Raw genomic sequence first — 25,253 nt, 5'->3', positions numbered from 1 at the left:
GGTGCTCCTTCTGGGGGCATCCCGATGCCCCCTCCACTTCCAGGCATGGCTGGGGGCATCCCTCCCCCACCTCCTCCTCCAGGATGTCCTGGGATCCCACCACCCCCACCAGGAATGGGGGCACCTCCTCCTCCTCCTGCCTTTGGTGGCTGGGCACCTTGTGCAGCTCCTGCTCTTCCCTATGGATTAGCTCCAAAGAAGGCCTATAAGCCAGATGTGCAGCTGCGCAGAGCAAACTGGTCCAAGGTAAGACTTAGGTCTTGGGGTCGCCCTGCACCCCTTCCCTTCATCCAAACAAGCTCCTTTGCCTCGGGTCGCATCTCATGGCTTCATAGCAGAAGTTGTCCAGATCAGGGGCTCTCATGACRCTCTCTGCCATAGTCCATGGGCAGAGGTGGTCTCCTCTTTGCCAGCAGAGAGCAGAGCAGAAGCAGAGCCTTGGGCACAGGATGCACATGGTGGCCATAGGGGCACCCAGCTGGGTCCAGCTCCCCTTGCAGCACGGCGGGGTCCATCCTGCAGCTTGTGATGCAGAGGAATAGACCGTATCCTAGTTAATCTGCAGCCCTGGATTAATGGACTCCTGCTTAATCRCATTTAACTTCACTCCTGTTCATTGAACATTTTATGCCCTCTGCCTTGTCAAAAGTGCTTCGAAGGCCGCTCCATGGCAACAATTTAATAAGCACAACCTTTTGGAAATATGCAAGCAGCAGATAATTACCCTGCTTGATAAAGTCTGAACTACTTTTGGCATTTAAATTACATTCCCCCCCCCAGCTCTTTCTTCCTTCTAASTAGGCAGGAGTGATTTGCAATGAAAATGAAGTCTGGGTGCAAGGGGTCAGGAATGTCTGAGGGGACGGTGAAAGAGGGTGGTCCATGAAAGAGAAGTGAGAGTCAGATTTTAATGGTGATTTGTCTCCAGCTCCAGACTGGTGTTTAAAGAAAGGAAAATGTATTCTCAGGTTATTTATGAGGATGATGAGAAGACAGTGGTTAAGAAGGAGATCTATTTTATGAACCACAGAGATGCATTTAAGTTGKGACATAGTTTCTCTGAAGAACTTTAGAAGGTTAGAAAGAGAAGATGGTTCAAAAAAAAGTATATGGAGAAAGATGATAAATACTGCTTGTTTCCAGATGTATCTGCTTTGTCTTCCTTGCAGATCGTGGCTGAAGACCTCTCTCAGGACTGTTTCTGGACCAAGGCTAAAGAAGAGCGGTTTGAGAGCGAGGATCTCTTTGCCAGGCTGATGCTGACCTTTTCTGCCCAAACCAAGTGTGAGTGCCCGGCTCGGTGTCACTTACTARGCATCAGGACAGTGTTTAAAGGGCTGCTGGCTGCCTGGGGAGGGGCGTTACAGGCTACGTGCCTCCTGTTGAGGGAGGGAAAATGAACGTGGGGGCATCTCCAAGTAATTTGTCACCACGCAGAAAAGTGTCTTAAAGTACTTATGGATATAGAAGACCATATGTTTGCAAGAGAGTGGGAAGCTTGCCATCAAATGTAAAGATTATAGTCAGATATCTTCAGATGAACTAATTCTTTCTTTTCTCCCCCCCGTCATAACCCACTGTGCCTCTCTGGATTCATCTTGCATCACCTGTAGCCTCCAAGAGTAAGTAGCATCTGTCGTTTCTCAATGGTTTGGGGTAATCTAGTCCTTGAAGTGCAATTCCATGGGAATGGGAGTTGCTACCTGTTAGTGAGAGACACTCAGGCAGTGGTAGTAGACCTAGGTAAGGATCTCCTGGCAATGACGTGCTGGCTTGGTCTCTGTGCCTGTGCTGGTAACAGGGATAGACTTGACAGGTTGCTGTAGCTCCCAGGTTGTCTTGTCAGGTTACTGTGTCGGCTCCAGCTGCCTTTTTCCTCTTTGTTCCTTTGCTTTGAAACATTTGAGAAAGGGTGAAATAGTTGAGAAAAGGATGTGCAAATCTTGTCCACCAGGCCCTCTAGTGCTGATGTCCTTGTGGTAGGTGGCTGTTTCAAGTTTCCTCTGCTGCACTGTGATGATTCCTGCATGCAGAAGATACTGTGTTCGCTTGCCCACATGTAAGTTCTCAGTTGTTGTCTTCTGCATGTTACCTCTTCTCCTGGTAGCATGGATTGGTTTCCACTGATCCTCATGGCTTGGATTTACTTGGATATGTAAAGGAAGAAACCTTGATACAAATCTGCCATCCCGTTCTCCTTCCATAGAAGAACCAGTGTATTTATAGACAGTAGATTTCCCTTTTAGCTAATCTGATGGTGCTGCCTTGCACTTCAGTGTCTTCTGGCAGCTCTCAGAAGCCCCTCAGACATGTGCTTAATGGGAACATCCTGCAACACGGCGGCAAGGTCACGTCTGACCTTTCAGTGCTTGTGAAGGGCCTGACTGGGTCCAGGGTTCTCCTAGAAGGCATATCATATTTCTCTGCTGCTCTCTGTAAGCACAAGCTTTCCTGCAAAAAGCATCCTAAAATGAGACCGTTGAGCATGRCAGCAATCTCTGAGCCTTCTTCATGTTCTAAACTCTCTCCAAAATCGATGGGAATTGGCTTGCTAAAACATGATTGTTGGGATGCTGTGTGCTCAAGAACTGGGAAATACCAAGGGAAGGGTGGCCGTGCTGTCTCTAGTGACCTCTATCTATAGTCAGCTCTTGACACCAGGAGAGTTATCTGGATGAAGGTCTTAACTGAGCTGCAGCCTCAGAGGCCACTTGCATCCCACRGAACTTGTAAGTTCTTGTTTACCATTGGCCTAGCTCTGCAGCTGGCTCTGCACCCTGCTCCTTTGAGATTTACTATATTAGTTAACATCTTAAGTAGTACTTAACATTGAACTTGGTACAGAGTTTAGAAGGGCTTAGGAGCAGAGCCTCAGTGCTCCCTYGGTCCTCAGAGTCAGGTCACATCAGCAGTGAGCCAAAGCACCTAATGCTCGGTCAGATTTGACTTCAGGGATTTGCGTGATGCTGCAGCCGGTGATGAGCAGCCTGGAGAAGCCTGGAGCCTGGGAGGTGCTGGAAACGCACGTGGTGGCACTGCAGACCTGCAGCTGGTCTGGCAAGGCAAGCACTGAGAGCTGATACATCCCCTTGGACAAGAGGGCGCAGATAGCGAGCCGCATCTGCACTGCCTGCCCACCACATCTGCTTTGTGTGTGTTCCTCCAGCATCTYAGGAATCCAAAACCTGATTCCTTGTTTTGGCATATACTCCTAGATCAGATATCAAAGCTGCTTTTGTATTTGCTGTGGGATCACAGAATCACAGAAAGGCTGAGGTTGAAAAATCGTCCAGCGCCTTATTGCCAGCATCACGGATGATATTCCTCTCCCCTGTGGAATCTAGTTTAAAGGCTCTCGATGAGCCCCGCTAGCTCATGACCAAAGACCCTCTTCCCCCTTTGGGAAAGATGAATCCCATTCAATGACAGCCGGGAAGTTTCTTGGTAATGTCCTTAAACTTGGATGTCAGGAAGGCAACAGGCTTCCGTTAAAAGAGGGTCCCTCCTCCATATTGGACCCTCTGTTCCCCCCACAACTACAACTCGCGTTTTCTTCATGGTTTTCTTCACGTGGTTGCAAGATGGGGGCTTGGCCTTTCTCACCCTGGCAATATCTGAGGTGGAGAGGCACCCTCGCCCTCCCCATCCATTGAGTGCCTTTCAACCTCCRGGGCCTCATATGTGTTCACAGAGGTGCCTGAGAAGGTGAAGATGGGTGTGTCCTGGCTCCTCAAGTCTTGACTTGTTTCTGTTCATTCTCTTCTCCTCTCTTCACAGCTGGCATTGGTGGTTCAGTGGGAGAATTCTCGCCTGCCACGCGGGAGGCCYGGGTTCRATTCCCGGCCAATGCAGCCCTGCTTTTACCCTGCCCTTTGAGGAGAGGCTGAGAGAGCTGGGCCTGCTCAGCCTGGAAAATAGAAGGCGGAGGGGGGACCTGAGCAGTGTCTATAATACCAGCACCTCAAGGGAGGGTTCAGGAGGATGGAATCGGCCTCTCTTTGGTGGTGGCCACGGGTAGAASTAGAGGAAACAGCCACAAACTGAAGCACCARAAGTTTCACAGGAACTTAAGGAAACATTTCTTAACAKTGAGGGTGACAGAGCCCTGGAACAGGCTGCCCAGGGAGGTTGTGGAGTCTCCTTCTCTGGAGATCTTCAAAACCTGCTTGGATGCAGCCCTGGGCCACGTGCTCTAGGTGACCCTGCGTGTGCAGGGGGTTGGACTGGATGATCTCTAGAGGTCCCTTCCAACCTTGAGGTTTCTGTGATTCTGTGAGTCTATGAACTTTGCAGCTTCTGCCTTGTATCCACTGCAGGATGGCAACTGCATTCCCTTGTCCTTGAGGAATTCCTGGTGCCTGTYCATGTTTCACTGAGGCCAGAGCGAGGCGCTGCCGGCTGCCAGGTGTCTCACCCTCCCTGGATCCCAGATACTCCTCCGTTTTTCCACCTCTTCTCGTATTCAGCTACCCCGCCGAGCAGATGTTCCACGTGCTGGTATCTCACACAGGTGCTGTCCCTGTGTGCTATCCCTGTAGGTGTCCGGAGGCGCTGGGAGAGCCGCTCCTCGCGGCCTGCGCGGGCGGCCGCTCCTCACGCCGCACCGCGCCCGCACTGAGGCGCCGCGCTGCCCTGTCGCGCTCCGTGAGGGAGCTCGCGCTCCCTGGGGGCTGCTCTTGGACGGTTGAGGTGTTCTTGCCACAGGTTTTGCTCCTCTGGGAAAGGTGGCCTGGCACGAGCCTCGGTTCTGGAGCTGTTGCCTTCGAGGCCTGAGCTGGGAAGGCGGCTGCTGGTGCCGCTCACGTTGCCTCACAGCTGCCTAGGGCAGAGGTTCCCTCGCTCTTCCCGTGCTGGTCTTTTCGCTTTGAGGCTTTGGCCRTGGATTTGGATCCTCAGAGAAGAGGTGCCTGAGGCCAAACGCCTCAGAAATCTGCCTCTCCAGGCACCGAGGTGCATGTCGACCCCTGAGGGGTTGCACTTAGCACCCCTGAAACAGTTTCAGCGCAGGGCAGGGACAGTTCTGCACTCTGCATCTCCCTGCATGGCAACACCAGAAGCACCACAGCCTCTCCCTGTTTTCTATGGCACTGATATTCCGGGATTCCTCCCGGGTTTGGTGCAGAGGGGAAGCCGACCCTTTCCCAGGGATGGGGCGGGGGGCAGCAGCAGAGGCGGGCGGAGCTGCTCCCCACGGGCGCTGCGGGTTGAATTGCGGGTGTTTTCRTGGCTGGGGCCCTGGCAGTGGCGGGCAGGGCTGCAGAGCTGCTCGTGGACACCAGGTGGCCCCTGGCTCTCTGCTGGTGGCAGCAGCCTTGGCGGCACTGCTGCAAAAGGGGGTGGCAGCCGCGGCTCAGGGAGCATGGGCAAATTGTGGGGCTGGAGGTGGCCGGGAGCTGGCGCTGGCAGCGCGGGCTGAGCGGCCGCAAGAGGGGCCGAGGAGCAGGGGTTGCCTTTTCTGGGTTGAGTTCCTGCCTGGCTCCAGCAAACACTCAGCCCTGAGGATGTGTTAGTGTCCAAACCCCATTCTTGGCCAGGGCTTTCTTCCCCGCTGCTTTTGACTCCTCTCACACATGGTTCTTGTCCTGCCGGGGAAGGCAGGGGGGTTTTCCCGGGAATGCGCGCAGTGCCGCTCTGTGCTCGTGTCCCCAGGCGGATGCAGCGCTGGAATCGCCGCCTGGAGCGGCCGCTGGAGCCCCTTGGGCTGCTCCTCGCTGCTGGGCTCGGAGCGTGGCGGGCGCCCCAGGAGCTCGGCTGGGTGCGCGGGCGGCTCTGAGGCGCCGCGGCGGCCGCCCGGCCTCCCCACGGGGCCCCTGGAGCTGCCCTCGTCTGCAGAGACCCGGGGAAACGCTGCGGGGTTGGGGGGAAACGCTGCAGTGTCACCAGCCCCAGCCACGAGGATAAACTGTAGGAATGTCAGCTTGGAGGAATATGGACACGAGCAGAGCTAGCGCGGCTGGAGAGGAGCTCAGAGGCTCTGCCTGGGGAGGCTGCACGGAGGGGTCTGGGACGTCCTTAGGACTGGACTGCTGTCTGTGGCCRTGGAGGAGAGATGTGAGAAATCTCGGAAAGCAGAGACCTCTGGAGAGCTGGGAGATGGAAGCAGGACGAGGCACGCGGGGCAAGGAGGGGGCCTGGGGGTTGTTCCAGGTRCTCCATGTCACGGAGGAGCAGGAGGTGTCGAGGGTGAGACAAGGCTGCTACAGGAGGCTTGTGAATTCAGAGGARTGGGGTTTGGGGGAGTTCGTGTTAAACTTGGGTTTGTCACTTACAAAATACTTTGTGTGAGAAGGGAGGGAGCCTCAGAAACTGGTGCAAGACAGAGGAGAGGATTATTGACAGGCTGCACGAGGGCCCAGGACCTGGAATGGCACTGGAATCTGCTGGGGCTCCTTTCCTGTGCCAGATGCCACAACTTCCATGCATTCAGTGTCTTACATTGTACTTTGAAGCAGAGGTGGACATCATCTTGGCCTGAAGTCCCAGGCTTTATGTAAAGCAATAATAGCRAGGTTATTTCTTTTATCTTCATGGAGAAGTAAAGACTGTGTSTGTGACAAGGCCAGGAGAGCAGCACCCTGAGCTTTCTCTAACCTTTGGTATAGCCACGTTACAGAGACTTTGYCATCAATTGCTAGGACAGTTCACTTCAGGTAGCACATGAAGMWAAGCTCCYGCACGTTGTGTTTTTTACAACTCGCCTGTGTTTTCTGTATTCACAGCCAAAAAAGAGCAGGAGGGYGGAGAGGAGAAAAAGACAACTCAGAAGAAAAAAGTCAAGGAGCTGAAAGTGCTGGATTCCAAGACTGCRCAGAACCTATGTGAGTGTGACAGGATCTGGGACCGTTTCCTTCTAAGCGCTGAGCAGGACCCTGTCCCCCAAGATTGACCTGTGTTTCTCTTTTGGGTCCAGCCATTTTCCTGGGCTCTTTCCGCATGCCCTATGAAGAAATCAAGACTGTCATCCTGGAGGTGAATGAAGCTGTGCTCACCGAGTCCATGATCCAGGTGAGCCTGTGGACTGGGCACACGCAGGAGGGACAGTTGTGTACGTGGCGGCTTCCCAGCTTTTGCTGTGTTGCAGTTTGGGAGATAGCGACCCAGTTCACGGCAGAGCTTTCCTGAAATTTTTATCTCCTTCCTTTCTCGTGTGGGAAGAGCATAGAGTGTAACCAGGCTCTTTTTACACTGTCATTTGGACATCTCCGTCAGTTGCTTGTGTTGGGACCAGGGTACCAGAACCCCACGTCTGCATTTCTCTTGTAGAACTTGATCAAGCAAATGCCAGAGCCAGAGCAGCTGAAGATGCTCGCCGAACTGAAGGATGAGTACAATGACCTGGCAGAACCGGAGCAGTTTGGGGTTGTGGTGAGTGCCTTTCCCTCTGCTTGAGCCAAGAAAGATGCAGCAGCACCTTTTTCTAATTAAGAAATCGCATTTCTCACTGCTTTGTTCCCTGTATGCTGTCCCACCGCAGCTCTGCACTCCTTGTGCTGTCTCTGAACAGGAATGTCTATTCCTATTCCAGTTACCAACCCCAGTTGGTTGGTAACTGTTCGCTCAGTGTAGCAGTGAGAAGCAGAAGGCCTGGCCTAACGAGCTGCTTCAGGGATGTGTGGGTCCTGCCGCAGGATCCTGTGGCAGCTGGGCTGGCTGATAGTCCCTTGGGACCAGATCAGTCAGCGCATCCCAGGAGAAGCCTCTCTCTCCTCTCTTGAAACAAAAACTTGTGCGTTACTCCCCTGCTGATCCCTGTGCTTGTAGCTGCCTTGGACTTGGACTGAGGCCTGCACAAAACAAGTGCTGGAGGTGTCTGAAGTCCACAGGACTGCAGGCTTTAATGTGCCCTGGATCTGGTCTTCTGAGAGTGAACGGCTGTGGTGATTCTGTGCAGTAGAAAAGGCTGCTGCTGCTGCTGTGTTTGTGCATCCTGTGCTGCTCACCTGCCTCCTCCGCCACCTTGACTTAATCTTCTCTTGGTGGGGAGGGTCTGCGTTACAAGGTGGTGTGTGGGTTAAAGGCAGATGCCTGAAGTGTGAGTGGGTGAGAGTCTCTGAAGAGCAACTGCTCTGGGCGTCTTTGGGACTCGGGAGGTTTGACACCCGCTCCCATAGAGTGGGTCTGTAGGAGCTGTAGCTCGTGGTGAGTAACCGTCTGTTCTCACCCCCTTCTTTCTCAGAGCACCTCACTTCTCCCCCTTTATTTGTGAACACTTTTCCTTTGCCGTTCCCTTCTCAGATTAGCTCAGTTTCTCGCCTTCGACCCCGGCTCAATGCCATCCTCTTCAAGCTGCAGTTCAATGAACAGATAGAGAACATAAAGCCCGAGATCGTTTCGGTGACGGCAGCTTGCGAAGAAGTGCGCAAGAGTGAGAGTTTCTCCGGCCTCCTGGAGTTCATTCTGCTCGTGGGCAACTTCATGAACGCCGGTTCCCGGAATGCCGGGGCCTTTGGATTCAACATCAGCTTTCTCTGCAAGGTGAGAGCTTTTCCACGGGCAGCTCATCCCTACACTCTGTTTATTTCCTAGCAACCTGCAGGTGGGCCTGGGAATAGCTGTGGGCTGATGGATAAATACTTTTCATACAGACCTCCTCTGGTGACAACTTTGTTCTTTTTTACCAGCTCCGAGACACGAAGTCCTCGGATCAGAAGCTGACGCTGCTGCACTTCGTGGCTGAACAGTGTGAACAGTCCTACCCCAACCTGCTGACGTTTCCCGACGAGCTCATCCACGTGGAGAAGGCCAGCCGAGGTACCRCACGAGGGCAGCGGGCCCTCAGCGTGTCTTGGGGAGAGCAGAGGATGGAGGTTTCACACGAGTGGGGCCAGGGCTTTGGATCTTGGCATTTCTGAACAACACTAGCTGAGGTTTGTYCATACATCGGGGGTGCTCGATGGAAGGTGCCTGCAAAGCCAGAGGCTGCTTCCCAAAGAAATGTTATTTTCACCGTGGCCRTGCTTTACCRTGCAGAGTAGTGTGGGGAAYATCAATGCAACAGGCAGATCCGATGGGTGGAAGAAAGGACATCCCCTGTTCTATGCTGTGATAAAGAGCAGGGGCTGCTGAGTCAGTATCCAGGGAGGAAGGAAGTGGAGTCAGGGCCGGATTTCCTCAAAGATCTGATGTTCAGATCTTCCTCACTGAGGTGCCGTTTTGCAGCAGTTGATCATCAAGTGGAAAGAGTGCTATTTGCCTRAGCCTGGATTGACAGACACCAAAGATGTGTTCAGGGGGCAGGTACAGTCCCGATAGCAGTTGCAGGATAGAAACCAAGCTCCTGGTTCAGGCAAATATTTGGGGAAGGCTCCTCTCTCATTTTGTATGTCTTTTGGGGGATCCTTTTTTCAGTGTCTGCTGAGAATTTGCAGAAAAACTTGGACATGATGAGGAAACAAATTTCCGACGTGGAGCGCGACATTGAGAATTTTCCAGTTACTACTGATGAAAAGGACAAATTTGTGGAAAAAATGACCATATCCTTTTGGTTGTACGAAGGACAATGTTCCAGAATGAGTGTGAGTTATGGTAGAAGGGATTCACAAAGCTCAGCAAAGTGTGAGGAGCRAGAGAGCAGAAGGTCCTCTCGTATGGAAAATGGCTTTGTTGTGGTGCTGCCTAAGGAGCGATACCCTGTGGCTTGGGAGGATTCAGCTTTTGCCCCAGGAATGCTGTTTGCCACAAGGAGGGGATCTCTGTCGTTTTCTTGCCCGCTCTGCTGCTTCCTAGCTAGCAACTGGCTGCTGTTCCTTGACTTGTGGATTTCACAGCTTCGTTAAGGATGCCAAGGAGCAGTACGACAAGCTGCGTATGATGCACTCAAACATGGAAAACCTCTTTAAGGAGCTAGGCCAGTACTTCCTGTTTGACCCCAAGAAAACCTCTATGGAGGACTTCTTCATGGATCTGAGCAACTTCAAAAATGCATTCCTGGTGAGCAAGATGCCCTTTTCTTCCTACTAGCCTTGGTTCTGTTTCCTTCATTGCCCAGATCTACCACTTTTTCCTCTCAAAAGGGGATTGTTAACTGCTTTTGTGGGTTGGTTTTGTCCCCACATCCCCTCCATCGTGCAGCCCCTAAGCATCTGTGTCTCCTGTTGCAGCAAGCTGTCAAGGATAACCAGAAGCGGCGCGAAACGGAAGAGAAGATGCGCCGAGCGAAACTGGCCAAGGAGAAGGCTGAGAAGGAACGGCTGGAGAAGCAGCAGAAGAGGGAGCAGCTGATAGACATGAATGCAGGTATGAGGTGCAGTTGGGTTTGGGGGAGAGCAGAGGCTTGGACACAGCCCTGCTCTCAGCACGTGCAGGGGAACTACAAATGCAAAGAGATGTTCTGGAGCTGCGTGCTGAGGGATGGAGGTTTGAAGATACCTTCTCARTAAGAAAAAATCAGGATACTCTGGTGAAGTTCAGTGTGTGAGAACAGCAGCTTGGTTTAAAGCTAAGAGCTTTAAACATGGGGGTTAGGTGAGTCACCTGCAGAGATGTGCAAAGCCTAGATGGGTACAGAAAACCTGTCTGAACTTGAGAGTTATTTGGAGGGACTTCTCATCTAAATAAAATTCAGAAATGTGAGTTACACACCAAGAGCARTAGGACCAAATGGACAAGAATTCAGTGCTACGGCRCTGTGTCCTGAGAGGGAGAGGCCTGATGCCTGTCAGCTTGAGCACTCCCGTCTCCCTGCTTTCCAAACAGTTTTACTGTTCCACTAATGCACAAGTCTGGCATCAGCCTCCTCTATTCCAACCACACGTGTTCCAGATTTCTTTGCAAGTTTATTTTCCAAAGGGAAGGGGGGGAAGGTGATAAATAGTGAAGTGAGCTCTGCCAGGGCTGCTTCATGAGCCTGGRAGCACTTGGGTGACCTGCAGCTCTGTGGGGCAGCCCYGYRACTTCAGCCTGAGGTAGCGGCTCCCATTGCCCTTTCCTCAGCCCTYCWGTGCCCTGACTTGGGAGCAGGTTGGTCTGCACAGCAGTACATCTGCTACACAGGGGTTTAACAMCAGCTGCTTGGGAATAGAGCAGAGCTGACAGCCCTTCTGGCAATGCTGGAGCCTGCTCCCCTTCTCTGCTGCATGGATTTCACTGGATGTCCTCTTTYCTCTGCAGAGGGTGACGAGACAGGAGTGATGGACAGTCTGCTGGAGGCTTTGCAGTCGGGGGACGCGTTCCGCAGGAAGAGGGAGTCGCGTCCAGGTGGGTATCGCTCACACGTCACACTAACTCTGCTCCCAGAGGAGAGAAACTCCGAGGTGGAACTCCAAGGAGATAAACTCCAAGGTCCCCGAGGGAGACATTCCTGGAGTCTCGAGGCCAGCAAAGGAAACAGGAGAAGACCCACAAAATGTATCCTGTTATTTGGAGTTTGTTCCGAGCTGGTTGTGATCATGGAAATGTCATGGCTCAGACCCCCAGCTGGTCTCGCTGCAGCTGGTCGTCATTTACACGTTACATCCTTTCAGTCCCTTTAATCACAGCCCTTCTCTGCCCTCCCCTGTTGGTGCTGCCCTGCACGGCTCCTTGCACGGTGTGCCCTCATGCGCTGGCTGCTCTTTGCCCACGCAGTGATGTGGAGCAGGAATCAGAATTTCCTTTCTAGGCTSGTCAGGTAGGGTTGTACCTTGAACATGGGTGAGTGGGGTCCAGATGAGRCCCTTGTCTTCCTGCCAGGAAGACTTGCAAAGAGAGACTCCTTGGGAAGCTAATTCAGGACAGAGAAAGGAAAAATGGCAGCTATCAACTTGGGGGCTTTGGGAAGGTTTCAAGCAGGGTTCAGTAGTTGGGTCAAGATGGAGAGGCCRGTGATCTGCAAGCCCTGGAGAGAAAGCGAGGACGGTGTCCCTGTGAAGAATACACCAACATGGAGCCCTGCAGAGCACTAAAGAGAGGTGGGTGTTTGTGGGTAGATGAGGAAAAGAGAGAGGCAGGAAAAAGGAAAGGAAAAGAGACACTGGCAGGAAGTGATACAGATCACATTTTAATCACCGGTAGCAAATACACAGTACATGTCCTGATGCCACCCAGTAATGCGTTACTGTTGGCGAGAGGTTGCAAGGTCTCGGGTGTTGATGTTTGTGGCAGGAGCTCTGTCCTCCACGCTTCGTACAGGAGCTCTGGGGGGATCTGGTGCCTCAGACCTCGACTCCCGTCCCTCCACGGGCAGCCGTGCGGGTTCAGCCGCCAGCAGCTCCAGCGCCAGACTCCAAAGGAATGGGCAAAGCTGCCTGGGAACTCGGCTGAAGAGCTCAAAGGCCTCATTGTAGGGCAGGGAGGGCAGCGAAAGGGGGTTGTTGCAGCTGAGGAAGGAAGGAGCGCGGCGCCGGGAGCCGCAGGATGTGCGCACAGCGGCTCAGTGTCYGCCGCCGTCCGGCCCTGCAGTTGTCCAGCCTGCTGCTCGCAGCCTCATGAATCAGAGCTGGTTTCTGGCAATCTGTGCTGCACAAAGGGTGTCAGCAGGAGCCAGCGCTGAGAAATTGCCACCCTGCAGCGGGGACATTCTGAGCAAACCTGGAGAGAGAAGCGACACGGAGCACCCAGGCTCTGGAGGCTGCCTGCCCATTCAGATCAAACTGGGAGTGTGCAAAACAATGGATGTTGTGCCCATCTCTTGTGCAAGGGCCACATTTCTCTCGCATTTGGAGTCCCGAGGAAGCTCCGTCTGTGACCTCCCCTACCCGCTCGCTCCAGCAGCTCTTGCGCCAGGGCTGGGAGCCCGGCATGCGGTGGGGGGGATGTTGCAGCAGCCCCCGGGGCGCCCTGACCGGTGACTCTCTCCTTTCCTCTGCTAGACTGTCTCCTGTCCCTCTGTGAGGTGGAGGAGGCTGCGCCTGAGCGGGTAACACGTGGGCATGCTGCTCTTCCGTGCCCCTGGCGCGTGGTGTAACCCCCGTGTGCCCGGCAGGGAGGCCTGGAGGAGGAGCCGCAGAGCGGCCTGCAGCCCGAGGCCGCAGCTCCCAGAGCAGAGTTTTTCAAAAAGGGCCATTCTCAATCATAGCTCTTGGAGCATTTCCATCTCTTCCTCATTCTTCTTTTTGCTTTTCTATTTTAAAAAATCACTAAGACAACTTCAGTGCTTTCCCAGCTCTGGTGCATGGCCCAGGCTGGCTGGCTGCCTGGGAGCCGGAGGCCCCCGGCGCTGCTGCCCTGGGGGCTCCTGGATCCGGCCGGAGCGGCTGCTTCCCGCTGTCTCTCTGCTCGCTCCCCTCCCTCCCTCCCTGCTTCTCCGTGCCTTGTTCCCAACTCGGTGGCTGCGCTGATGCCTGGGGCAGGGACCCTGTCCTACCCTCCCTGCTTCAGTTACTCCCCCTGTCCCCACCTGGGTAGCTGCTCTCCGTGCCAGGGAACAGTCCCTTGGGGACATGACGTGGGGATGTGCCTGCCCTGGCAGGTGGGGCTCAAATAAAGATGCAGGTTGTGGGTGCAGGTAAGACAGAGAGCAAAAATACTCTTCAGTCTTAGCTCTGGCTCAAGGATGTAACTGGACACAGAGCAGACTGGTTCTTGCCTGGATTCAGGTCAAAGTCGGGAAGTGATCGGGGCTGCAAGGAGAGGTTACAGAGAGCAGCAAGGGCTGGAGCGGAGGGGCTTTGGGTGGGAGGGAGGGAGGGAGGGAGGCGGGAGGATAAACTGCAGAAAGGGACCACAAAGGGCAGCCCGGAGGGGCATGGACACGAGCAGAGCTAGCACGGCCGGAGAGGAGCTCAGAGGCTGCCTGGGGAGGCTGCAGGGAGGGGTCTTGGGTGTCCTTAGGATGGGGCTGCTCTCTGTGGCCATGGAGGAGAGATGTGAGAAAGCTCTGAAAGCAGAGACCTCTGGAGAGCTGGGGATGGAAGTGGGACCAGGACAAGGCACATGGGGCAAGGAGGGGGCCTGGGGGTTGTTCCAGGTGCTCCGTGGCATGGAGGAGCAGGGGGTGCAAAGGGGACTCTGAAAGAGGACATGGGTTCGTGGTGGCCATTTCTGTCGCCCCCAAGAAGCCTTTAAATCGGGTGGAGGAGCTGCCCGGTGCTGCTGTGTCGGCCTCCTGCGTGTGCCCTGAGCCGGCTGCTCCCCGAGGCTGCGGCCGGGCACCCAGCACACGGGGCTGGAAGAGCCTTCCTTAATCCCTCCCCTCTGCAGCCCCCGGGCAGGAATTCAGGGGCTGCTTTGTGTTCCCCTCCCTCCTCCTGCCTTGTGTCAAATGCCAGAGGGGTTTGTGCCTGCACGTCCCCACCGAGGAGCCGGTGCACGAAGCAGGGCTGGGGCTGCTGCATGAAGCGCGGCTGGGGCTGCTGCCCGTTGCAGGCTGTGCATGGGGGACCGTGGTGGGACCGGGATGCACYGCATGGAGCTAGCGCGGGGTGGCTGCTGCCTCTGCCCGTCTGAGGGASACGGCTGTTCCCGTTGTGGCAGCTCAACCTCCACAGTGTCCTGTCGGGGTCTGCACGTGCTCGGGCCTTGGCTGTAAAGACATCTCACGTGTTCTGCACTGCCCGGCCCTTGCCCTGGGCCCCTGCACCTTGCCCTTAAGGGTAAGACCAAGCAGAGAACAGGGGAGGATTTCGGAGGGCTATAGTGCTCTCCTGACACAGCCCACTAGGAGCATGATGACGGGGCTCTTCCCTTTTATCCTCTCCCATGGGTGGCACCTGGACATCTTATGGAGGCAGATGCAGGGCATGAGGTCCTGGTTGTGCCACAGTGCTGCTGGTCAGGGAGCTGCGACTGCTGCAGTGAAGGCTCGAGGCCCAGGCCACCTCGCTTAAGATGGGAACCTCCCTTTCTTGCCCTCAGGCTCCTGGTTTTAAGGAGTTGGGGTCGCAGGAGCAAAGGGACCTCCAGGACACGAGCAGTGGGCTCCTGCCCATGCCTACCTGATGCTGTGGCTGCAGAGCAGGTCTCTCCCACAGGGAGCTCCTGACCCTGCCTGCCTTGGCACTGTGTTCTTGGTGGCCACCAAAGTCACCATGGCCCTGCTCGCTGGAGCTGCCAGATGTTTCTTTCCATGCTTACAGTCTGCATACAAACCTCCCACAAACGTTTTGCTCCCCATCTTCCTCCAGGAATCCTTTCCACACACCATAAATCTTAGGTGGGGAGATGTTTCCAGCGAGACTTGTTGCCTTTGCTTAATGCCACCCTGGAGGTCCTGGCTGTCCCAAACTGGGCTTCCCCAGACGTTCCTCRCAGAGCTCCCACCCTGTGAGGGGCAGGAGTTTTGCAGCTCTGGCCCCCGTGGAGGCGACTTTGGGATTCCTGGTGTCTTGAGGAGTATTTGCCAGGTAGTTCTGGGGCTTTCCTCCAATCCAGCTGGCCAATGCCCTGGAGAAAAAGGATTTGTCCCCAGAGTAGCTTTGAGGGGCAGTCTATCCTGTTTCTAACCTGTTTTTTTCTTTTTTTTTTTCTTTTTGCAGGAAAAAGAAAGCGAAAAAATGGCTGTGTTCTCACCTCTACGTTAGTTTCCGAGCTGCTGAAGGAAGAGGACGTGAGTACAGTACCGAGCCTGGGGCTCAAGAACAAGGAGAAGGCAGCAGAGGGGAGGGGTCCCTAAGGGAACCCAGAAGAGCAATAGCCACTTGAGCTAGACTTTGGGCCCTGCCCTAGGGCTGAATCCTGCAGAAAAGCGCTTGACAGAGGAAGCAAAATACACTGGATGATTCTGGAAATCTGTGTATGGGCCTGAGGGGTAACTGAGTTTCCTTCTTGCTCCTGGGGCTGCTTGTGCCAGCTTTGAGCCTTTTGTTCTCGCTCTAGCTCTCCCCTCCAGCCTTCGGCRTCGCCTCCGTGGAGAGGCGAGCGGCCTGGGCACAACGAGGCCCCGGCAGGGAGGGTAGAGCCACCGCCCCACCTACACCCGTCTCCACGTTGGGGTGCCAAAGCAGGGACCTTAAAAGCTGCCTTAACCCCGACTGCTGTAGTCTCTGTTACTTTGGGACGTGCTGATGAGCCGGACCTGCCAAAGCTCCGTGGCTCCAGGGGATCCTCCTGTAGCAGTCCGGGAGGCTCCCAGCCGCTTCCTTCCTCGCCTCTCTGCAGGAGGGAACCCTGTAGGTCAACTGAGCTGGACTTCGACTCCTGCAGATGCTGTCGTGTCCTCGTACCAGCACCTTCTGTGCCCTCATCCCACTGCGCGCTGGGAAAGGAGGCGATTCCCCAGCTGCCGCCGGTGGGAAGCTGCGCCCTGGTTGCCCTCAGGAGCTCCTGCTTGCCCGCTTGCTCTCCGCTTGCTCTATTTATTACTGGCGCCCTGGAGCCCTGCGCGCCGCTGGACGAGCGCGGCGAGGCGGGCGCCCCAAGGGACGGGCGAGGAGCCCGATGCCCGCGGCCGCTCCGCGGGTCGGGACCGCGCGGCCCGGACCTGCCGAGGCCGCCTGCTTCACTGCTGTGTCGTGCCATGCCYGGCGCCCGCTCGCCCTGCCGCGGGCACGAGGGCCGGAGCCTCCTTCCACAGAATCACTTTGCAAATGTCTCTATTTTTGTATCAGATTTTGTTTTAAAAGAAAAATGGAATGTAACGTGAAGCTACCCGAAACATTTGCATGTCCCTGAGCGTCCCCCCTGTGTCCCCTGCCACCCCGGTCCCAGCCGCGAGTCCCAGCCGCGAGGGCGCCTGCCGCCCCGCTCRGAGCCCCGGGAGCGGAGGAGCTGCCCTGTTCCCCCAGCGGAGCCCCSTGGTCTGGATGCTGCCCCTCCTGCCGGTGCCTGGCACTGGTGCCGCCTGGCCCGGGCTCCGGGCAGCTCCGCTGGGAGCCCCTCGGGGGCTGGGCACAGCGGGGTTGAGGAGCCCGTGGCCGCCCCCCGGCTCTGCTGGGTCCGGCTGCGAAGGGCTCTGCCCCGGCTGGCGCCATCCAGGCCCTGGAGCTGGGCCTGGCTCTAAGCCCATGCCCTCGTACGGTCCAAGCAGTGGAGGGGTCGGTCGCTGCAGGTGCGGGTGGGGAAGCCCGCGGCGCCAGCGGCAGCCCCGGCACAGGGGATGGTGCCCTGGCCCTCCAGGCACACCCAGGGCCTGCGGGATGCTCCGGGGTGGGAACCGGCACGCGAGGCCCTTGCTCTGTCCGCCCCGTGGTTCCTGCCCGCGGGCATTGCCCGGTGCTTCCCGCGAGGAAAGGGGCTGATCCCGGCTCACCTGGGAGCCAGTCCAGGGAGGCACCAGAAGGAAAGGAAAGTCCGGGCGCCCGCGGGCTCTGCTGCCCGGGACAGGGCAGGGCCTTCCCTGCAGGAGCGGGTGCCCCAGGGGAGCTGCCCCGGGCCCCGGCCCGCCCCGGGGCCGCACAGCCTGTGCTTTTCATCTCCTGCCGTGTTTGCGAGCAAGAGGCTTGCCGTTTGGTGGCGTTTKGGGTGCTCCTGGCACTTGTCATCTCATCTGATTATTTGGCGGGAAATGTTAATTAAGAAAAGAAAGAAAAAACAAAACCTGGAGCCGCGCGGCGCGCTCGGCCTCCCGCACCCATGGCAGCCCTGCCCGGCCCCATCCCGGCGGCCCCGCGGCCAGGCCGGACCCGCAGGGCCGGCGGGAGCAGCGCGGGGCTGCCCTGGGCGCAGGACGCCCATCCCCTTGGCTGCCCCCAAAACGCTCCGTTTGTAGCCAGAAAATCCTCGGTGTCGAGTCCCTGTGGGCAGCGCCCCAGGGGCTCCCTGCTCTCCAGGGCGGCTCAAGGGAGGCCGCAGGAGGCCGCCCCCCCTTCCCGGCCTCGCCAGGAAGGGCCGCGGGTGGAACGGGGGCGGCAGGACGGTCCGAGGCGGAGGCCGCGGCGCCCAGCGAGGCGCTGCTGCCCTCGGGGACGCCGTGTCGCCGGCAGCGTCCCCAGGAAGCCGCAAGATGAGACACAAATGGGGTGTGCGAGCGGCACCCGGGCTAGAGTGTCTATTTTTTCCTTAATAAAATCCTTTTTTTTTTTTTTTTTTATGGCTTTGCAGCTGTGGGTGAGCACTGCTCTGGTAGCACCATGATAACCATGACGGTTCCTTTCTATGTACAAAATATGGAGAAATAAATGTTATTTTCGGTACAAAAATGCCTGTGGTCTCACCTCTCTTCTTGGTGCTGAGACCAACCTGCGTGGAGACCTGTGGTGCTCGGCCCCAGCTCCCATGGAGGTGTTTAACCACCCCGGTATCCGCTGGGAAGACAACGCTGCAAGGAACAAACAGTCCAAGASGTTCCTGCAGAACCTTGTGGATAACTTTTTGATGCAGATAGTAGATGAGCCGAGGAGGAGAGGGGCCCTGCTGGACCTGGTGCTAACAGAGAGGGTCTGGTTGGAAAAYGTTAAGACTGGGGGCAGTCTTGGCTGCACTGAGCACCACATGTTGAAGTTCAAGATCCTGCGAGGAGGAAGCTGGGCAGGAAGAGGGATTGCAGCTCTGGATTTCAAAAGAGCCAACTTTGAGCTCTTCAGGTACCTACTTGGAGGAATCCCCTGGGCCAGGGACCCAGAAGGAAAGGGAGTCCAGGCGAGCTGGACAATATTCAAGCACCACTTCCACCAAGCTCAGCATTGGGACATCCCTACAAGAAAGAAGTCAAGGAAGGGGGCAGGAGACCTGCGTGGGTGGGGAAGGAGTTCTTGGGAAAACAGTAATCAGAAGAAGAAAGCATATATAGTGAGCAGAAACACACACAAGTTGGGGATTGAGCAGGACACACACACACACACACACACACACACACACACACACACACACACACACACACACACGAGTTTGTAAGTTTGCATCTTTACAAAGGAGGAAATTGCTCCCTTTTCTTCGGTTGATGAGCAGGACAAAGGAACATCTGCAGGTGGGAGACTGAGCGGAGCCAGGAGGGGAGGAGGGAGAGAAAGAAGCCAGGTGACCTGAAGTGGGAACACCCGGAGGGAGGCGGGGAGCTGGGTGTAGGCAGCTGGGAAGGTTGGAACTCCTGAGCACSTTGGCCAATGGGGARGAGGAGAGGGCCACCTCGGTTGGGAAATTAGGATAAAAAAGGGGATGCACCCTGCAGCAACTTGAGGGATCTTGCATGGATCTGCTGTGTGGATGCTGTCTTTATTTGAATAAAGTTTCAGGTCTTCTCTGTCTCCTTTGTAGACATTCAGTTCTTGACAGTGAGTTTTTCCCACACAACTGGAGGCTTGTTCAGGATTCTTCCACCTTCTGGGAATGGTGGAGTGTGATTGGAGTCAACGGCACGCCTCACCAAAGCTCTTGGTGATTGACTCCCTTTGATGGCAGCCGGCACTGGAGGACAGATTGGGTTCCTGAGACTGTCCAGAGACAGATGAGTGGCGGATCAGAGGGATCTGCAGGTAAGACCAGGGTGGGGTCCTCTGTAGTCCGATGGAAAGGACTAGGTCCGATGGAAAGGACCACGAGGTGCCCCTAGGTCTGACAGAAAGGACTGCTGAAATCTCACTGGTGAGTACTGTGCGACAACGGGGAGCAAAAGGGGTGATGACCGTGACATGGATGCCTATGGAGAGCAGCAAAGGGAAACCAAAAGAGGATAYTGGAAAAAGGGATGACAACCCCGATTTATCCCCATATAGTCCCTTGGGAGACTGTAGAGGSTTTGGGATAACTGTGCATTCCCTCAGAACTCCTCAAGGAAATAATGATAAAATAGTGTTGTTTTGTTTGGCCAGAGTATAAGTTACCGGGGATTTAGGTGGTCCCGTGTAGGGCTGGATGATGATCCTAGTCTTTGTCAGGTTTTGTGCCTGTATCTTGGTGATACTGAAAAGSGTCTCGTCCCTTTTCAGCGTGGGAAGAGAGAGATCGTGGGTCAATATGGTTAAGGGMARCATCTAGAGGAATCTATGTAACAAAAGGGAGAGGAGAAGTGAAACGGGTCTGAGGAGGTGGGGGAGAACAGGTGGGGACATGTGGGATRTCCCCTAGTGCCTGCCCCCTTCTTGTCATCAAGACTTATTGGGGGCCTGCCCCCTCTGCACCTCCTGCTTCTGGCGACAGTGAGGAGAAGAAAGGGGACATTCTGGCCCCTTCGGAAATGAGAAAGGGGAGCAGAGTATAAGGTGCCAAAAACTCTTAAAGTTTGGACAAAAATTCTACAAATGCCTCTACAACAGGTTCCACTGGGAGGTGAGGATGCAGGCAGTGGTTTGGATTTGTGGTTGTGCCCCTGACCATCCAAGACATARGGGGATTAAAGAAAGATCTGCTCCTTTGTTTATATGATCCTACAGAGGTGGAGGGAAAGATTATCTAAGAAATGCAGATATGTGGGTAATAGTGTGGGTAATAAATCTGAGATGTATGATTTTCTTTTTGTCCCAAATTTTGATTGTAATCTGCTGGGGAAGTATTTGATGGCTAATCAATCAATTTTCACAATGGGGAAAAGGAGAGGGCCRCCTTGGTAGGGAAATTAGGATAAAAGGGGGTCTGCAACCTCCAGCAACTTGAGAGACCCCACAGGGATATGCCTGGTGGACTCTGCCTTTATTCGAGTAAAGTTTCAGGTTTCCTCTGCCTCCTTTCAGTTCCTAACAGCSAGATTTCCCACACAATAGCATGGAAGAAGGGAGAGATCCCTTGGGAGGTAAGGCAGGAACATGGTCAGAGAATGCAGGGATGCCCTCTCTGTCTCTATTGCTGTCGCCTGTAGTGTGACACAAGCCCCTTCTCTCCAGCTTTTYATGTAGCTTCTTCCACCTGGATGTACCTCCATGTATCTGTCATGGATGGAAAGGGTATAACACATAAATGGTGAGCAGCTGCAGTGAGAGCTGGATACCTGAAGCACAACAGCCGTTTTCATGACATTTTTATCGCCATCAGGTAGAAACAAACTCCAAATAACAGGATACATCTTGTGGTTTTCCTCTGCTTCCCTTGCTGGCCTGGAGACTCCAGGAATGTCTCACTCGGGGACCTCGGCGGCCCCAGGAAAGAGAGAAGTTGGGGCTGAGTTAGTCCCGCAAAGAGTTAATCGCTGGGGAAGAGGCCGGGGCCGCCCAGGCTCCCGGGGGCTGCAGGGGGGACACGGGGAGGCGTCCGGGAAGATCCTGCGGGAGCCCAGGTTGGTGCTGGGGGAGCCCTGGGCTCCCCCCGACCCCGCRGGCTGCTCCCGCCCCGGGAAGAGGCGGGTAGGAGGGTGGTTTTCCTGGGAATGCGCACGGTGCCCGCTCTGTGCTTGTGATCCCAGGCGGATGCGGCGTTGGAATCGCCGCCTGGAGCGGCYGCTGGAGCCCCTTGGGCTGCTCCTCGCTGCTGGGCTCTGAGGCACCGCGGCGGCCGCCCGGCCTCCCCACGGGGCCCCTGGAGCTGCCCTCGTCTGCAGAGACCTGGGGGAACGCTGCGGGGTTGGGGGGAACCGCTGCGGGGTGGCCAGCGCCAGCCCCAGCCACGAGGATAAACAATAGGAAGGGAGCGGGAACATCCTGCTCCATGGCGTGGAGGAGCAGGGGGTGCAAAGGGGACTCTGAAAGAGGACATGGGTTCGTGGTGGCCAYTTCTGTCGCCCCCAAGAAGCCTTTGAATCGGGTGGAGGAGCTGCCCGGTGCTGCTGTGTCGGCCTCCTGCGTGTGCCCTGAGCCGGCTGCTCCCCGAGGCTGCGGCCGGGCACCCAGCACACGGGGCTGGAAGAGCCTTCCTTAATCCCTCCCCTCTGCAGCCCCCGGGCAGGAATTSAGGGGCTGCTTTGTGTTCCCCTCCCTCCTCCTGCCTTGTGTCAAATGCAGAGGGGTTTGTGCCTGCACGTCCCCACCGAGGAGCCGGTGCACGAAGCAGGGCTGGGGCTGCTGCCTCTTGCAGGCTGTGCATGGGGGGCCCTGGTGGGACCGTGTTGCAGCTCACCCGTGGGGTGGGTGTCACTTTTCTGTTCAGTCTGTGTTCATCTCAAAGGCAGCAATGCAGAAGAAGAACTTCTTTAGAGAGAAGTAAAAGGCACCTACGAAACCCAAACTGAACTGAGTTTGTTTTTTTCATTTGCTTGCAAATAAAAATACAGTATTTCTTGCTTGCAAATTAATTTGTAATTATTATTATTAGTATTATTTGCTTGCAAATAAAAATACAGTATTTCTTACCTTAAGAAATACTGTATTTTATTTTTAAGTGCTCAAGGTGCCCTGTTTGCTGCTGGTATTTGCCCTGGGTGAGGAAGGCTGTGTGGAGCTCAGAGCTCCTAACTGGCCTAAGTGGTTCTAGAAAAAGACAGATCCCATAGGCTGAAATTCTGTCTTGTAATTCCTCTGGAAGGAGAGAAAAAAAAAAAGGAAGAAAAAATGAGTTTTTGCTGGATTTCAGAGTATTCCAGGGGAGATCCCCCCACACCTCTCAGGTTGCAGCTGCTGATTGTCCCCCGCAGATCTCCTCTGTCCCTGTCCCCACACATGCACCGTCAGCACTCCCTGCACTCCCTCCTTGGTGCCTGGGACAGCTTTTCCTCAACCACCTCGTGAAGATTCCCCCGCACAGAAGGGAAACTGCTCGCCTGTGCGTGTCCTTGTTCTCTGTTGGTGTCCTCTGCGTGTGACCTCTGTGACAAAAGCCCCATTTGTGGTTTCAGCAGTGGTCTGGTTTTCTCGGTKAGCTGGGGCCCTGGCAGTGGCGGGCAGGGCTGCAGAGCTGCTCGTGGACACCAGGTGGCCCCTGGCTCTCTGCTGGTGGCAGCAGCCTTGGCGGCACTGCTGCAAAAGGGGGTGGCAGCCGCGGCCCAGGGAGTGTGGGCAAATTGCGGGGCTGGRGGTGSCCGGGAGCTGGCGCTGGCAGGAAAGCGTGAGCGGCCCTGCGCCCTTCCGTGCCACCTCCCCGGGCCTCCGTGTGCATGTGGGCCCGGCGCTCCGTGCAGATTTCGGTGCATCCTGCCCGAGTCTCCGTGCCAACGTGGGCCCCAGGACTCTGCGGCCTTCCGTGTGGCCTCCCCAGACCTCCGTGCGCATGTGGGCCGGCAGCTCTGTGGCTTTTGGTGCCGTCTCCCCAGGCCCCCATGCACGTGTGCAGCCGGGACCCTGCAGCCTTTTGTGCAGCTTTCCCGGGCCTCCGTGGGTACGTGGCCACAGACAACCTGCGGCCTTTTGTGCTGCCTCCCAGGGCCTCCGTGCGCATGTGGGTCTGGGGTCCCTGCAACCTTTTGTGTGTCCTCCCGAGACCTTTGTGTGCACCTGGGAGCGTGGTCCCTGCGGGCTTTTGTGCTGCCACCCCGGGACTCAGTGCACACGTGGAAAAAAGCGAGGCCAAAGCTGTGGAAGTGGAGAACAAGGTTTGGGTGATGGGGTGGCCTGGGCAGCAGATCTGTTGGAGGGATCACAGCACAGCCTGTTGCACCTGACGCTGGGCTAGCAGTGGGGCCAAGCCTTGTCCCCAGATACTGACCACTGTGCACACTGTGCTTGGCCTGTCTGATGGAATAATAATGAATCTTTCCATGTTAATTTAAAAAAGAAAATACTGCTGTCACAGGACAAACCTTTGAGCTGTGGGACACAGAGCTCCCTGCACACCTCTCAGGTGGCAGCCGCTCTGATTGTCCCCTGCAGGTCCCCTCTGTCCCCGTCCCCACACACGCACTGGCAGCACTCCCTGCACTCCGGCCTCAACTCATCTGCTCCCTGTCCCTGCAGCTGAACTCGGAGCTGACGGCCCGGCAAGAGCTGCASGTTGAGATGARGARGATGGAGGGGGACTTGGARCAGMAACTCCYYGATRTGTCTCTSAAGAAGCAGAACTTGGATGCGGAGAAGCAGCAAATGAGTGTGGAGAAGCAGGAGCTGGAAAGCAAAGTGTCCCAGCTGAGTGAGGAGGTAACGCTCAGGCTGAGCCATGGGCCCAGGACTTGGCCTTGGCTTACAGCAGCTCTCCCCCTTTCTCCTCACAGTGCTCGTAGGTCCAAGGCAAGGAAGGTCAGTCCACAGATGACGCCTTTGGGCCTGGCCCGAGGGTCGTCTTCTGAGCAGCCCTTCCTTGAGCTGGTGTCCTGGAGCTGCCCTGGCCTCCAGCTTTTCACTGACAAAGGGATTTGAGAGCAACGGGTGAGGGGAAGAGCTGGCGCTTTGAGATCAACCCTGGGACACATTTCAGCGCGGTGCCTGTTTGCTCGGTGTTTTTTGGGTGTTTGACCGGCCCCCGTGGTTCCTGCTCTGCCTTTCCCGCAGCTCGTGCTGAAGACCTCTCTGCGGCCGGGCTGTGGAGCAGGGCTGGAGAAGAGCGGCTGGAGGGCGCGGATGTCTTCGCCAGGCTGCTGCCGACCTGTAGCACCCAGAGCAAGGGTGAGTGCCCGGCTCGGCGTCCCTGGGAGAAGCCCCAGGGTCGGGCGGCTGCTTCCAGGGCCGGGGCTGCCTGGGGAGGGACGTTCCAGGGCAGGAGGCTCGTGGGCAGGGAGGGAACATGAACGGGGGCATCTCCGAGGGAGGCCGTCTCGCCAGGGTCCTCTGTGGGCTCCAGCCGCCCTTTCCTCTCTGTGTCTTTCCTTGGGGATGGTTGAGAGCAGGCTGTGCAGATCCTGTCCAGCAGGCACCCAGGGCCTCTAGTGCTGCTGCCCTTGGGCTTGGTGCCTGGGACAGCTTTGTGTGTGCGCAGGCCTGGGCAGCGCTTCCGGGCACTTCCCAGCTTTTCCCTTGGAGAAGAGCTGTAGAGCGGTGTGCGCTGCCTGGTGGGCTCCCGAACGCTGCGGGGTGGAAGGAGGCTCTGGAGGGCTGTGTTTGCTGCTCCTACCGGGAAAGGGCCACCCAAACCCCTGGAGAGGGGGCCCAGCAGCAGCCCCCGCTCCGGGCACCGCTCCGGTGGCCCCGGGTGTGATGGAGCCCAGGGCCCAACTGGGGCCGTGGGGCAGCAGGGCTCCGTCCTGGCATGGGGTGGTGTGTAGGGTACGTGGATAATGAGATGTATGGGTGCCATAAGGGTGAAATATCAGGCAACCACTTAAAATGCACTGGAATTTACTGATGTTTGACGTTTTTTGCAGAATCCTGTGTGTAGGGTAGGTGGATAATGGGGATGTATGGGTGCCACAGGGGTGAAATAAAATGCAGTCACTTAAAACACACTGGGGGATTCCCTGTCCCGACCCCTGCGTCTTCCTGACGTTTGACGTTTTTGCAGAATCCCGGGAAATCCTGTGGCCCGCAGGAGCTGGGGGCTTGCGGGGTGGCCCTGGTGGCTTGTGGGCTCCCTGTGGAGCTCTGCAAGCTGCTGACAGTCAGGTTGCGTATTAGGGAATATTTTATTAAACTGAAAGTGCTGAAATTCTGCGTTGTTTTGCTTAGTAAAGCAAAATAAAGGAATAAAAAGGTGGAAGCGGCCGGGCGGCTGCTGCGCCGCGCGCGGCCGCCAGG

At 56.1% G+C, this 25,253-nt stretch overlaps 1 protein-coding gene and 1 non-coding gene across 2 annotated transcripts in view; both read left to right on the top strand.

The window, feature by feature from the left end:
- LOC112951731 (protein diaphanous homolog 1-like) overlaps window positions 1-16,103 on the top strand; it is a 46,997-nt gene extending 30,894 nt beyond the window's left edge. The window contains exons 17-29 of the mRNA XM_026044491.1: window positions 5-246; window positions 1,170-1,284; window positions 1,614-1,622; window positions 6,720-6,818; window positions 6,911-7,005; window positions 7,264-7,365; window positions 8,236-8,475; window positions 8,622-8,751; window positions 9,349-9,473; window positions 9,766-9,930; window positions 10,101-10,236; window positions 11,110-11,190; window positions 15,393-16,103. Coding sequence (XP_025900276.1) covers window positions 5-246; window positions 1,170-1,284; window positions 1,614-1,622; window positions 6,720-6,818; window positions 6,911-7,005; window positions 7,264-7,365; window positions 8,236-8,475; window positions 8,622-8,751; window positions 9,349-9,473; window positions 9,766-9,930; window positions 10,101-10,236; window positions 11,110-11,190; window positions 15,393-15,529 — 1,676 coding nt within the window. The 3' untranslated portion in view covers window positions 15,530-16,103. The remainder of the gene's footprint in view (window positions 1-4; window positions 247-1,169; window positions 1,285-1,613; window positions 1,623-6,719; window positions 6,819-6,910; window positions 7,006-7,263; window positions 7,366-8,235; window positions 8,476-8,621; window positions 8,752-9,348; window positions 9,474-9,765; window positions 9,931-10,100; window positions 10,237-11,109; window positions 11,191-15,392) is intronic.
- Window positions 3,781-3,851, top strand: TRNAG-GCC. The gene has a single exon. It is a non-coding gene; the product is annotated as a tRNA-Gly (tRNA).
- Window positions 16,104-25,253: the final 9,150 nt, after the last annotated feature.

This window comes from Nothoprocta perdicaria, unplaced genomic scaffold, assembly GCF_003342845.1.
Source record: "Nothoprocta perdicaria isolate Ctin4 unplaced genomic scaffold, notPer1 scaffold_369, whole genome shotgun sequence".
Lineage (NCBI taxonomy): Eukaryota > Metazoa > Chordata > Aves > Tinamiformes > Tinamidae > Nothoprocta > Nothoprocta perdicaria.
This window is presented reverse-complemented; position numbering and strand designations above follow the sequence as displayed.